The sequence below is a fragment of the Colias croceus genome, chromosome 24, assembly GCF_905220415.1.
Source record: "Colias croceus chromosome 24, ilColCroc2.1".
Classification (NCBI taxonomy): Eukaryota; Metazoa; Arthropoda; class Insecta; order Lepidoptera; family Pieridae; genus Colias; species Colias croceus.
Genome location: NC_059560.1, coordinates 4,534,213 through 4,549,502, shown reverse-complemented (window position 1 = coordinate 4,549,502; position 15,290 = coordinate 4,534,213). Strand labels below are relative to the sequence as shown.

The 15,290-nt window shown below is 32.0% G+C and overlaps 1 protein-coding gene across 1 annotated transcript; it reads left to right on the top strand.

Moving 5' to 3' along the window:
* The first annotated feature begins 2,657 nt into the window (after positions 1-2,657).
* On the top strand, positions 2,658-3,374 carry LOC123702639. Its single transcript, XM_045650401.1, has one exon. The coding sequence runs from the start codon at positions 2,658-2,660 to the stop codon at positions 3,372-3,374; it is 717 nt and encodes a 238-aa protein (XP_045506357.1).
* Positions 3,375-15,290: the final 11,916 nt, after the last annotated feature.

Below are 15,290 nucleotides of genomic sequence, written 5' to 3'. Positions count from 1 at the left end.
GTATGGATGTATGGATGTTTGTTACTCTTTCACGTAAAAACTACTGAACCGATTACAATGAAATTTAGCACACATATAGAGGGTAACTTGGATTAACAAATAGGATAGTTTTTCCCGGAAATCCCACGGGAACAGGAACTATGCGGGTTTTCCTTTGCAAACGCGGGCGAAGCCGCGGGCGGAAATCTAGTTATTATATAAAAATAATAATTCACACTTGAACGATTTTGATAAATACAATTTTAATTATTTCTAATTCAATCATTATAAATTACATCAAGTTACAAATACTAAACAAATATAAAAGTATACAAATAGCTATATTGTATGTATATAGGTAGTATATATAATATTATAATGTATATAGTAGTAATATATATCATAGCTTCAACTGTACTGTGACATAATATTGCAGTTTGCAATAACAAACTTAAACTAACTGTGTATTTGCTTACTCGGTTATCAAATTCGGTTCAACGACTTCGACTTCGGTTCTACACAAACTACTACAAATAATTAATGAATAAGAATATTAAGATAAAATTGGTAATGTGACGATATTCTAATATATTTTATGTTATTAACAGTGACTAAGGACGTCGTTAACAGGGTTGGTTACAAGAATGTTAAATTATTTTTTTATTATAATAACTCTACATAGTTATGATAGCTTATAATAGAGATGTACAAAGAGCGGCTTTATCGCTCGTGAGCGATTTCTTCCAAGCAACTCGATTTATTGATGGTTGTATACATACAATACAAAGCGTATAGTATATCTACACTAATATTATAGAGGAAAACTTTGTTTGTTTGTTTGATTGTAATGAATAGGCTCATAAACTACTGGACCGATTTTAAAAGTTATTTCAACATTCGAAAGCTATATTATCCACGAGTAATATAGGATAGGTTTTATCCCGGAAATTCAATTGGAACGGGAACTATGCGAGTTTTTCCTTGAAACCGCGGGCGGAGCCGCCGACGGAAAGCTAGTTTTCTATAAATATTAATAAAAGTTAAGGATGAACGTCTCAGGGGAAAAGATAAATAATTATATGCGAAAAATATGATTCATAATTTAAATAACACATATTTTCAGTACATTTCACTGAATTTAATCCCTGAGGACGAATCAGCGTCGTTTATTCGGAGTTCAAAATTTATTGTACTTTACATAATATTTACGTTACTCTTTTAATTTTACTTCATGTAGAGTCCTAAATAAATGTATAATATTCATTTAACAAGGGCTTTTTATTCATTAATATTCTTATACGTAGTGTCTTATACAAAGATTCTAAGTATTTTGCCATTGAAAAACTACATCTTAATTGAGCTACGTACCGTGAAACTGATCGAACTCAGTCAATTGTCCCAGTTCGTTTCTTATCCAATTGTACTTACTATATTATGGAAGCTGTGAAGTTAATTACTGTAATTTAAAATGTAAAGGTGAACAATTATAGTCATATTATGATGCAATGCATAAATTAGGAAGATCCTAGATATGTTAAAAAATATTTTGTTTGGACAAAGTCATGGGAGAAGGCTAGGTGTTTAACCCTGAACAAGCCTTGCTTTTCAGATTGAAACCGGAACCGGAACTAAAAGGTAAAAGTTAAAGGAGGTCAAAGCGAAGCTTTTTGCCCTAAACAAATAATGTGATTTTAGAGCGTTTATCTGAGTCCCAGTAGTTTTTCGACCTGTTTTATGAAAGGTTAAACAAACTGCCCTTAATGGTGATGGCTATTTTCGCTCGGTTTCCGTTGTCAATAAAAAATCCATTAATGTTATTGTCCATCTGTTTTATTGAAGTGAAACTTATGTGTGTTTAGAGTAAAATTTCAAGGTCGCGTCATGGCGATACCGTCACGCCATGCAGTAAGGCGACGATTTTGGCATCTTTGAATCTTGCCAAAGAAGTCTCACTCCTGACACATGTGCTCGGCACACACACTCTTTTTTTAAACAGTACACACAATTACGAATAAGATGCAAAACGCAATTAAAACAAATACCTACTCAGATAAATTGGCAAGTTGTATAAACACCTAATTGAAATAAAATATGATAGCTTAATAGTAGATAACTTAATAACAAGTAATTCGTATTTAGGATAATATAAAAACTTAGCTCGGAGCTTTTAAATAAAGATTAGAGTATTTAAAATGTTTTTATTAGATTGCCTAATTGATAAGGCAATATTATCGGCCATTTTTGTTTATCTCATAAATATTGTTTAGTTTAACGGAGAGTAAAACGAATATCTGAATATTTGAATCTTCTGGTGACTGTCAAAGTAATACGTACAATTGTTGTGCTCCGCTATTTAAACCTCAATCATCTGTATAAGTTATCCATATTCAGTGAAAAGTGTAATTATTCATAAATAAACATCGAAACTGCACAAAAATCATCGGGAACTAAGAAAAGATAAGTTTTCAACAATTGAATTTACTAATTAATAATTCCATAATTCAAAGCATTTCGATAACCAACAGCTGTTATTGACAGATGTCACATATTTGACAAGTGTCAAATACATACTGCCAACATAAGGAAAATATCGGGAGTTGCCATTCGAAAAAGATAAGGGATAATATAAAAGTCGGGTGACACGATATTGACCATAGACTAAAACTAAATTTTTTAAAATGAATAATGAAGCACTTTTTGACAAACTTAAAACCGAAATGCAAAACCAAACTAAAGAAGTCTTAAATAAAATGGATGAAAAACTAGCACCTTTCACACGAGAAATTGAAGAATTACGATTAGAAAATAAAATTTTAAAAGAAAAAATAGCGAATTTGGAGAAAAACAGCAGATCAAACAACATTATTATTTATGGTCTTAAGGAAACAGAATCATCCCAAACAGATCTTTTAGAAAAAGTAACCCAGAAACTTACTACCCATCTGAACATTACGGTTGAACCTAAAGATGTAAATAAGATTTATAGAATCGGAAAAAAAGATACTGTTGGAGGGAAAACTAGACCAATACTCATGGCATGTGTTAATGGTTGGTTGAAAAATACAATTATGAAGAATAAGAAGAAACTTGGTGATGTTTACGTATCGGAAGATTTTCCTAAAGAGGTCTTGCAAAAAAGAAGAGAACTACACGAAAGGGTCAAAGAAGAACGAGATAAAGGGAATTATGCGACTATTAACTACGATAAACTTATTATTAAAGATTATTCTACACAGACAAACAACCGGAAAAGGGATCTATCCATATCACCAACTACCCCAATCCAGCCAGAGAAAAACGTACCGACAAAAAATAAGAAAAACGCATTCACACTAATGAGAGGCCGATCCAACTCTACAACATCTCTAACTGGAAAAGTAGAACACAAAGCATAGCAAATACCTATCAGCCACCGGAACAATATAACACAAACCACAATAGAAGAACTTAAAAATACTTTCCCCAAGCCGGTTGGTCACCGTGGGGACAACGACCAACACCCTCACCCCTCAAAAATGAAGCGCAACCATCTGTTAAAAATCTGCACCTACAACGTAAGATCCTTAGCATCACAAGAACGATTAATTGAACTGCTGCATGCACTGAAAAGCGTAGACTTCGATATTATAGGACTGAGTGAAGTAAGGAGAATGGGCTGCAAAATCGAAGAATTACAGGAATACATACTCTGCTATACAGGAGAAACAAAGGGACTATATGGCGTAGGATTTTTAATCAAAAAGCATTATAAAAATTGCATAGTAAATTATAGTGGAATATCTGAAAGAGTAGCGGTATTACAACTTAATCTAAACAAACAACTTCTTACACTTGTTCAAGCATACGCACCTACCGAAAAAGCGAGCGAGGAAGAACTTGATAGATTCTACAACGATCTTAGGACGGCCCAGGAAATTGAAGGCAAAACCGTATTCGTTATGGGAGATTTCAACGCCCAAATAGGACAACCATCTAGTCATGAAAATTTTGTAATGGGTAAATTTGGATATGGGAGACGGAATGCTAGAGGTGAAAGATTAATTCAATATGCTTGCGAACAAAAACTGTTTATAATGAACACATATTTTAAAAAGAGGCACAATAGGAGATGGACTTGGGTGTCGCCAGACCATAGAACGAGAAACGAAATTGATTTTATAATGTGTAATGAACCTAAAATTATAAATAATGTAGAAGTTCTGAATAAACTGTCCTATCCGTCAGACCATAGATTAGTACGAGCATCTCTTTCATTAAAAATACCGAAATTGAGCAGGAAAACTTTCAGATCGAAACATAAGTTACCTTCAACTGACCAAGAAAAAATGTTCTACATAAAGCTACTGAAACAAAATTTAGAAAATAATATAAATCTCAATCATGATACAAAAAACATACAATATTTCTACGACAAATTAGAAAACATAATCTCAACAAGCGTTATTAAAAAACCTACAACTAATAACAGAGACAATAAAACTCACATACTAAGCGAATCAACAATAAAACTACTAAACAGGCGAACAGAATTATTAAAAACTAAAAATAAAACAAAAGAAATTAAAGAGGAACTTAAAAAATTGTTTAAATTATCAAATAAAGAAATAGCAAGAGATTACAAAAACCATAGAAGCAAAATTATAGAGAAAAACTTAGACAAATACAGAAGCATCAAACGAGCTAACAAAGAACTTACTACACATAAAGACTGGATACTTAAACTAAACAAAAAGCAAGACACAACTAAAACACGTCAGGATATTATTAACTACGCAACTTCATTTTATAAAGAATTATATAAGAAACCAGAAATAATGATACAAAATACACAGAAAAAGTCCTTGAGTACGCAACATAAGGTAGATATTGTAAACGAATTTGTTAGTGAGGACGAAGTATTAAAACATATCAAAAAACTAAAATCTGACAAAAGTCCAGGCCCAGATAATATTACCAATGAAGCTTTAAAGATAGGTGCACCAGTACTCACTCCATATCTCGCACAACTTTATAACTTAGTACTTCAAACAGAAAATGTACCTAAACAATGGTACTGCTCAGAGATAGTTTTGCTCTACAAAAAAGGTGATCCATTAGATATTGCTAATTATAGACCTATTAGCCTTCTATCTAGTATTTATAAACTTTTCACATCCATACTTTTGAGTCGGTTAACACCACTAATAGATTCCCAACAACCAATTGAACAAGCAGGCTTTCGTTCAGCCTTTTCAACTATAGATCATATCCACACGTTAGACCAAGTACTAGAGAAATATAAAGAGTTCAATCACCCGCTTTATGTAGCTTTTGTTGACTACTCAAAAGCATTCGACTCCATTACTCACTGTTCAATTTGGAAAGCGCTCGAATCATGCAAAATAAGTACCACATATATAAACATTCTAAAGAACATCTACTCTCATAGTGTAAGCAGAATACGGTTAGAAAACAAAGGAGAAGAGATACAAATCGGACGAGGAGTTAGACAAGGCGACCCATTATCGCCAAAGCTGTTCATCGCAGTATTGGAGGACGTCTTCCAGAGTATTGACTGGAAAAACAAAGGGCTGTGGATTTCAGGCCGATATCTTAGTCATCTAAGATTCGCAGATGACATAGTTCTATTTGCCAACTCAGCCAACGAACTAGAACAAATGTTACAACTGTTATCGAACTCCAGCCAGGAAGTAGGCCTACATATGAACCTTCAAAAAACTAAAATAATGACCAATTCTCGAACTAAATTAATACAAATATCCGGTAATAAAATCGAATATGTTAACAGCTACATATATCTAGGAAAGCTAGTATCATTTAACGAAAACTGTAATGAAGAAGAAGTTGATAGAAGAATTAATGGGACATGGAAAAAATTTTGGGCTCAAAAAGAAATTTTAAAAGGAGACTACCACATAGGATTGAAGAGAATAGTGATGGATACTTGTATTTTACCTAGTTTGACATACGGGAGCCAGACATGGACATATACAAAGAAAATTAAAAACAAAATTACCACATGCCAACGTTCAATGGAACGAAGTATATTAAAAATAAAAAAAATACAGAAGATTAGAAGCAAAGACATAAGAAATAAAACTAAACTAACAGATGCTCTCCGCCAAGCTCTACATCTCAAATGGCAATGGGCGGGTCACATATCGAGATATACAGATAACAGATGGACATTACTGACAACTAAATGGGCAGGACCAACAGGAAAAAGGAAAAAAGGTAAACCAAGAAAGCGATGGGCTGATGATTTAATAGAAACGGTGGGCAAAAACTGGATGAAAATTTCACAGGATAGGATTACATGGAAGAGGAGAGAGGAGGCTTTTACCCAATAAGGGGTCCGTGGAAATAAGAAAAAATTAAACTAACATTAGATACTAAAATAAATTAAGTTAAACTAACAACTAACAAAACATTTGAAATGTAAAGGAGAATGGCGAAACTGGGCCTAACTGTTACAGAAATCATAATATATTTAAAATTCATTATGTTATTTTTAGTAATTCTTGGTAAAATATTTACTTCTGATTCTATGGGAAATCAAATCTTTGAAAAAAAAGATAATACAATGCCACAATGTGTTCACTACCGGCATTGTTATTTAGATTTCTATGACTACCGGTCTTATCAAGCAGAGATTGTCAGTGTTGTCAGGAGTAAAAAAGTCGAATATATCGATTAATACCAATGAATGTCTATATTTTATTTTTAATTTTATTGAATTCAAATGCTTTATAAATCAGAAGCAAAACTTAACTTATTTTTAACACATAATATCTTAATTTACTTAGATCATTCTATTAAATAAAAACATGTTTTACTTAATCAATAATAATTATAACATTTTTATTTAGGTAGCTGGCCATTAATAAAATGTCAAATTATTAATCATAATTGTGTCAGTGATGAGTGATTTGTTTATGTTTGTTGTTTGACATTTGAGTGAAGTTTTAGGCCCTTCTCCCATTACGATACGAATAGGCGATTCAAGTATCCTGCAAGTCTCGGAGACTAGTCGCCGCGGAGTATCTCACATATATTTTATGTAGGCTCGCACACTACGCTACTGGTATCCTACACGTCCGCGACTAGTATAGCACTACTCACCGTGTCGGTCGCTTTTGCATCGTGTCTCGACTCTCGCGCGTATCTCTTCGTTAGAAAGATAAAAATATCTAATCATCATGTTGTAGTTCTCGTTCGGCTACAAAAACTCTACAATTTATGTTTCTTTCAATATATGGATGAATCCAGTACTTCTTACTCTTACGTTGGCGTCTTCTATTTATATAAAAAAGAAAAACTGCAAGAGCTTCTTCGTCACTGGAATTGCTGATTGCTCGACATAACGACGTAACTGCTGTTGCAATAAATAAATGAATTATTATTATTATAACGTCGGTCCACAAAAACGAGGCACAATGATGAATTTAGTCATTTTTCAGTCGCATAATATGCGAGCATCGGGTAGCCAGCAAATATCTAAGTAGTATTCTACGCGAGTATCGTATTCTAGAAGTATCGTACCTAATGGCAGAAGGGCCTTAGTAATGTTATATTCAAAATTGATCTTAATCAATATCCCAATATCTCTGCTAACCCATAGAAAAGATCTATAATTATTATATTCATAGAGTCTGTATATTTTTATCTATTTAATCACCCATAAATCATCAGTGTAACGATCAGGCCCAGAGTCCTATGGGAGTTTGCCATTCTCCTTTGATTTATTACACGGAATAAATGAGCTTTATTATTATTATTATTATAAAACGAATATGGTACATAGGGGATTCATTTATCTGGCTAAATATAGTGAAATGTTTAAATTAAACACATTGAAACAATATATTGTACTTTCATCTACACTATTGTGCGTAATAATATAAGACGTTTTAATAGGAGAAAAACGTACAATTCTCATATTCTGTATGTATTTACATTTTACATTGTATTAAGAAATTAAAACCTCTTTAATTGGTTCAAATAGTGATTTGTTTTTTACCCGACTACGGCAAAGCAAAAGGAGGGTTATGATTTTGACAGGCTATGTATGTATGTATGTATGTATGTTCATCTGTTCCCTCGTAACGTCTAAACTACTTATCAGAATTTGACAAATGACATATTATTAGAAGCGTCTTAATTGTCCGCTGGTTATAGGCTATATGGGGTTTCACAAAATCGAATGTGGCGTCCTCTATCGGACAAAACATACAAAGTAAAAAAATAAAGTTAAGATAAATATCCCGTGTTTAGTATCATTTGAAAGCGCTTTCCTTGTACATTTTGAATATATATATATATATATATATTACTAGCATTTGCTCGTGACTTTACCTGTATTCATGGGCTGATTGCATATAATTCACATCTTTTCGTCCATAGCTTCTTTATTAGTTCATCAGTTTAACTTTTGTTGATATTATGCCCCCAAATACACTTTAACACCAAAATAGTACAAATAATATACAGTGAAAAAACTAAAACCCAACTACGACAATAACCGGCGCTGAAAAAGTATAAAACAAGATTTCAGAATACTGAACTGAACAAAGTTGCTAATGTAGTTGCAAGTAAATGGACACAGTAGACTTTACCAAGATGCCTTCGTTGTAAATTGACAATAATGTCATACAATACTATTCTGAAGTATGCAATATTCCACTATGTAAAGATAAATTTTCATGTTTGGAAAGGCGTAGTCACACGTTGTTGAAGTGCTACGGTAGATAGGTATATTATGTAACGTGTGACTACGCCTTTCCAAACATGAAAAGGAGAATGGCAAACTCCCATAGGACTCTGGGCCTGATCGTTACACTGATGATTTATGGGTGATTAAATAGATAAAAATATACAGACTCTATGAATATAATAATTATAGATCTTTTCTATGGGATAGCAGAGATATTGGGATATTGATTAAGATCAATTTTGAATATAACGTTACTAAGGCCCTTCTGCCATTAGGTACGATACTTCTAGAATACGATACTCGCGTAGAATACTACTTAGATATTTGCTGGCTACCCGATGCTCACATATTATGCGACTGAAAAATGACTAAATTCATCATTATTGTGCCTCGTTTTTGTGAACCGACGTTATAATAATAATAATTCATTTATTTTGTGCAACAACAGTTACGTCGTTATGTCGAGCAATCAACAATTCCAGTGACGAAGAAGCTCTTGCAGTTTTTCTTTTTTATAGAAATAGAAGACGCCAACGTAAGAGTAAGAAGTGCTGGATTCATCCATATATTGAAAGAAACATAAATTGTAGAGTTTTTGTATCCGAACGAGAACTACAACATGATGATTAGATATTTTTATCTTTCTAACGAAGAGATACGCGCGAGAGTCGAGACGCGATGCAAAAGCGACCGACACGGTAAGTAGTGCTATACTAGTCGCGGACGTGTAGGATACCAGTAGCGTAGTGTGCGAGCCTACATAAAAATGTATGTGAGATACTCCGCGGCGACTAGTCTCCGAGACTTGCAGGATACTTGAATCGCCTGTGCGTATCGTAATGGGAGAAGGGCCTAAAACTTCACTCAAATGTCAAACAACAAACATAAACAAATCACTCATCACTGACACAATTATGATTAATAATTTGACATTTTATTAATGGCCAGCTACCTAAATAAAAATGTTATAATTATTATTGATTAAGTAAAACATGTTTTTATTTTATAGAATGATCTAAATAAATTAAGATATGTGTTAAAAATAAGTTAAGTTTTGCTTCTGATTTATAAAGCATTTGAATTTAATAAAATATAGACATTCATTCGTATTAATCGATATATTCGACTTTTTTACTCCTGACAACACTGACAATCTCTGCTTGATAAGACCGGTAGTCATAGAAATCTAAATAACAATGCCGGTAGTGAACACATTATCTTTTTTTTCAAAGATTTGTTTTCCCATAGAATCAGAAGTAAATATTTTACCAAGAATTACTAAAAATAACATAATGAATTTTAAATATATTATGATTTCTGTAACAGTTAGGCCCAGTTTCGCCATTCTCCTTTATCTTTACATAGTGGAATATTGCATACTTCAGAATAGTATTGTATGACATTATTGTCAATTTACAACGAAGGCATCTTGGTAGAGTCTACTGTGTCCATTTACTTGCAACTACATTAGCAACTTTGTTCAGTTCAGTATTCTGAAATCTTGTTTTATACTTTTTCAGCGCCGGTTATTGTCGTAGTTGGGTTTTAGTTTTTTCACTGTATATTATTCCTTTCTGATTTAATTCAATTCATTATGAACTCACAACGAAAGCGTTATCAAAAATGTATTTTATTATTAGCATTGTATTATTATTATTAGCAATACATGATTCAATTCAAACTATTTTACATACAAACACCTGAAAATAAATGAGTATTTATTAGCAAGTACGCAGTCAATAAATTAATTTAGTTGGTAGGCGTGAACCAATCGTCTGCGGTAAGACTTAATGAACGATTGCCTCTGATTTAGCTCTGTAATTAACTAATGAAGCGTTTGTAGCACTAAATTAGTACTCTTTGTTAATCATCAAGTAATTGTAATGGAAAAGAAATAACTATTTGCTGCTATAGATGTAGAGACGACTTTAGCCGAAGTAATTGATGCGCGAAGCAGCTTGGTATAGAAAAATCTTATTTCATATTGTATCTTTAGATTTGTAAATGTTAGGCTTCCGAGATATGGTTCTTGTCAATAAAGTTTTTAATTTTCATTGATAATATAATAATAGTGTTTTAAATACATCCATAAATTATGTTTCATTCAAATAATCAATGGAATTTTAATGTTATTATTAACAGCTTCTTCAGGTCTAATAGTCGCTTCACGTCTGAAAACTTTTAGAAAATATGTATTATTGAAAATTCACAAATCATTGAAGCGATTCCGTCTTAAAACTTAAAGGAAATTGACTTGAAAGAAATCCTTACCTTCGTACACTAGTAGGGCTGCCCCATTCTAATAACTAATTAATATTTATTTTATTTATTATCTTATTTATATAATATATAATCGAAATACATAAGCGGGTCCAAAAACTATGTAGTGTGTATGCCTATATGTAATCGCTTGAAACTTTTCTTAGATTTGGCTAATAATTTTAGCGTAGGTAATAAGCTAAATAAACATTGAGCTTTGTTTTTAAGGTTGAACGTTGAGAAATAACCACTTTATCATTATACCTCTTATAAACTATTCAAGTAAATATCCATCCTATCACGGAAATTTTTATAAAAGCTCATTAAAGAGAAGTACCTATACAATATGTTTATTTATTGTTTTATTCCATTAAGACTCTGTATTGTAGGAAGCAAAGAAATGAAAAGAAAACTCGCTTGAACTTTTATTTTACAAACTTTAACACTGTAAGAAAGTTATTTTGTAACACTTTTTCGTTTGAAGAACTAAATAATTATTTTATTTTATATCTTTTAAGTATAAGTAAGAAAGAGATTGAAATAGGTACTGCAAGTTATTGAAGACAACTTCCTAACTTATCTTTAGCGGGTCTTTTTAAATCAATACTTATATAAAACGTCATAACTTACTAAAACTTATTAAGCTATTGCATAGCTTCTATCGCGGGCCTTGAGCGCGGGGACCGAATCCAGAAACTCCGTAACGAAAAAACCTCACGCTCCTTACTCCGACGGGCACGGAAGTGTGGCTTGAAGGCATGCTATGCATTAGCTTTACCGCGGCAGTCCCCGAGTGCCACACGTCTTTTTTTTAAAGCGCTTGTGTGTTGAGAACACGTGTTAGAAGTGAAACTTCTTTGGCAAGATTCAAAGATACCAAAATCGTCGCCTTATTCCATAACATGACGATATTGCCATGATGCCACCTTGCAATTTTAATATCAATGCGCATAAAGAAATTTCACTTTAATTATTTTCCCATCTTTACAAACCAACACATTTATTATTATTATAGAAATATTAAGTATATAAAATACTTCATATTATGTAAAGTGGCAACCCTCATAATACCAACGATATTGGTTTCTTGAAGAATTACGGGGAACAATTGAAACAGCTTACTAGAGCGTTTTTGTTGCAAACGAAAGTTAAATCATTTACTTTAGGTTCATTGAGATTTGTAAAATGTTTGAATGGATTTCATTTTTACAAACGAATTTTTTCACTGATGTATAATTTTATCAGACGTACTTTTATATTAGCATTATTTTGTCGAATTTACAAAGAGTATTAAACTATTTATTTTATAAATTCAGCTAAAATCAATTTACATATTCAACTAATATTATTATGGTAAAAGTTTATATAGATGATTGTGTTTGACTTCCACTGAACATCTTCTACACTAATATTATAAAGAGGAAAACTTTGTTTGTTTGATTGTAGGTAATAACAATAAACTACTGGATCGATTTTAAAAATTCTTTCACCATTCGAAAGCTACATTATCCACGAGTAATATAGGATAGGTTTTATCCCGGAAATTCCACGGGAATTGGAACTATGCGAGTTTTTCTTTGAAACCGCGGGCGGAGTCGCCGGCGGAAAGCTGGTATAAGATATAATAAATAAGTTTAGCCTACAGATATTTATGAATGAGCTAATCTAGTCTTTTTTTTATTTTACCAATAGATCTATCTATATTTGATGCAGTTACGAACTATACCTAACTACATATAAAATATTCTACCGTCTCCGTAACTCAAAACCAAATAAACACGAACGTTCAAAACTTGTAAAATACATCGCAACTGGAAGCGCATCCAGGAGTTATTTAATTAAACACTCAAAGGGTATAATCTCCGTTGCGACACGTCAAAATTCCGTCGCTGCTTCAAGTTCCGTTGCAATTAAATCTAAAATGGCACAAGGTATGGACAGAAGAGATTAATAATCCTTATTTTTCATAGTATAGAATGCGTTTACGATCTTTAAAAGAATGATAGAAAAAGACACAAAACATTAGAGCTCTCGGGAAAAGGACTCGGGGCTATGTCTGACTTCCCACTACCATAGAAAGCAACGAACTACCGACATAATATTGTGCCGTCGCACCGTTAAATTGGCAGGTAGATATTTTGTAGAATTCATATATGTATTATCAGAATTACTAAAGATAACTGTCGTATTAATATTATGAACGTGAAGTTTGTAAGGATGTATAGGTATTACTTTTAAATTAGAATATAGTCTTGAAAAGTACCTTACATAAACTATTTTTGACCCGGATATCACACGAGAGACGAAACTAATTTAAATGTTGCAAAATTACCCTACCTTCTTGAAAATACTTACATGGCCTAAAATCCTACTGCACTGGAACACCATCTTGCACCTGATTAGGTAATACCTTAGGACATACTAGAATGATTTTTTTTATACCTATTTCGTAATCTTTTTACCTTTCAAATATTAAATTATAGGTAAAAAGCTAACAGCTTATAACTTAAAAACTCGGGACTTAACTTAGTAAAACTTCATAAACTCGGGACATAACAAACATGCATCTTGAGATAGAATCAAAATAAACAAGCGGAAAGGAAAAGCGAAGGTAAATATTTACATTTCAAAACGACTTCAGGCTTACTTCTGATTACTTTTAATATTTAGCAAACAGAAATTGTATTAAAGAAGCCTTGCTAATATCAAAGTGTGTTTTTCGAAAATGCAAAATCTTATATGATAAAGAAACCTCTTGAGGTTTCTTTATGATATAATATGATTTTGCATATTTTGCATATTGTAAGTCTTGACTTACAATATCTTTCCTTTGGGATAATAATCTATATTATGTTCCCAAAATCCGAAAACCTTTTGATGACGATGTAAATCTCATTACCCTTAAAGTTTGTCCTATAATAATTAGAGCTTTTCAATTTTCTTATCAAAGTCTCAGAAGTATCGCCTTAAATAACTTTAGTTAATAGTGTATTTTGTAATCTAATACAACTTCAATGAAAACATTATGAAAATATGTGTATTAACAACACAAAGTTTTAGTATCAGCCTAATTTACAGTGAGAGCTTAAATTAAGTACAGATGCAAAATTCTTTCAAAGAATTTCACACGAATTTAAAAATAAAACTTGTTAGGTACATTTACATATTTTCGTAGGATATGTAACTTTCACGTTTTTATGCCAAATGGAAAAATATCACTTTACTAAGGATTCATATCCGCTAGGGTAGGCATTAAAAATGTTCTTTGAACCTCATTTCTACTTATATTTTGTATATGAAAGGATTTATCACGATCCATTGAGCGCACTATTGAAATGTTTATGAGTTTAAAGACATAATATGTTATATACGCAGGTTATATTTAAAGTTTTAATAAGTTAATTTTTTCGTTATCGATAACTCAACAACTATTAAATGATTAGTTATATCAGTATAAAAATATAATATATTATTTCTGAGATAAATTTATAAGTATATGGACTAATATTATGGAGAAGAAAATTATTTGTTTGTTTCTCGCGATTTAACTTAAAACTAGGTACTTGATCAGTTTGACAAAACTAAAAGGTATCTACTTTTACCTTTAAAGAGCTTCATCTTGAAAAATTACGTGGACTATAATATTTGTCAAAATTCATCAAAATTTTGTTATATTGCAAGCAGCAAATGACTACAAAATTAAAATACATTTGTATGCATGCACTGCATTTCACTGCATTTCACATCTTAGTTTTCTGACAGCGCACAAGCAATCGATTCGCGTTAAAATGTGGCTGAAATAAGCGAGAATATAGGCGAAGTTTTACACTTAAACTCAAACTCAAACTCAAACTCAAACATTTATTTATTCAATTAGACTACTATTTAGTAGCACTTTCGAATCGTCATTACATAAGTATTTTTAACATTTACCACCGATTCGGAAAGCAGTATCTATGGAGAAGAATCGGCAAGAAACTCCATAGTTGCTCTTTTAAAATCATGTCAATATTACATAATATGTAACTTATATCTAACTTATACATAATATATCATAATATGCCAAAGAACTGTCCTGTGGTTTTTACGCGACAACCCTCCATGGGTCTTTATCGTCCATATATTCCTGAATACTGTAGTACGCTCTCTGAACTAGTACATTTTTTATATAAGTTTTAAATTTAGAACTACTAAACTCTTTAATATTGAGAGGAATTCTATTGTATAAGCGTATACCTTGACCCATAAATGAATTTTTAACTTTAGCTAATCGGAAAAATGGCATTTCAATTCTATTCCTGTTCCTTGTGCCATAATCGTGTCTATCTCCTACTCTTGT

Bases quoted from the DNA above. Each gene is read 5' to 3' on its own strand.
- LOC123702639 (XM_045650401.1), top strand. From the start codon at position 2,658: ATGAATAATGAAGCACTTTTTGACAAACTTAAAACCGAAATGCAAAAC.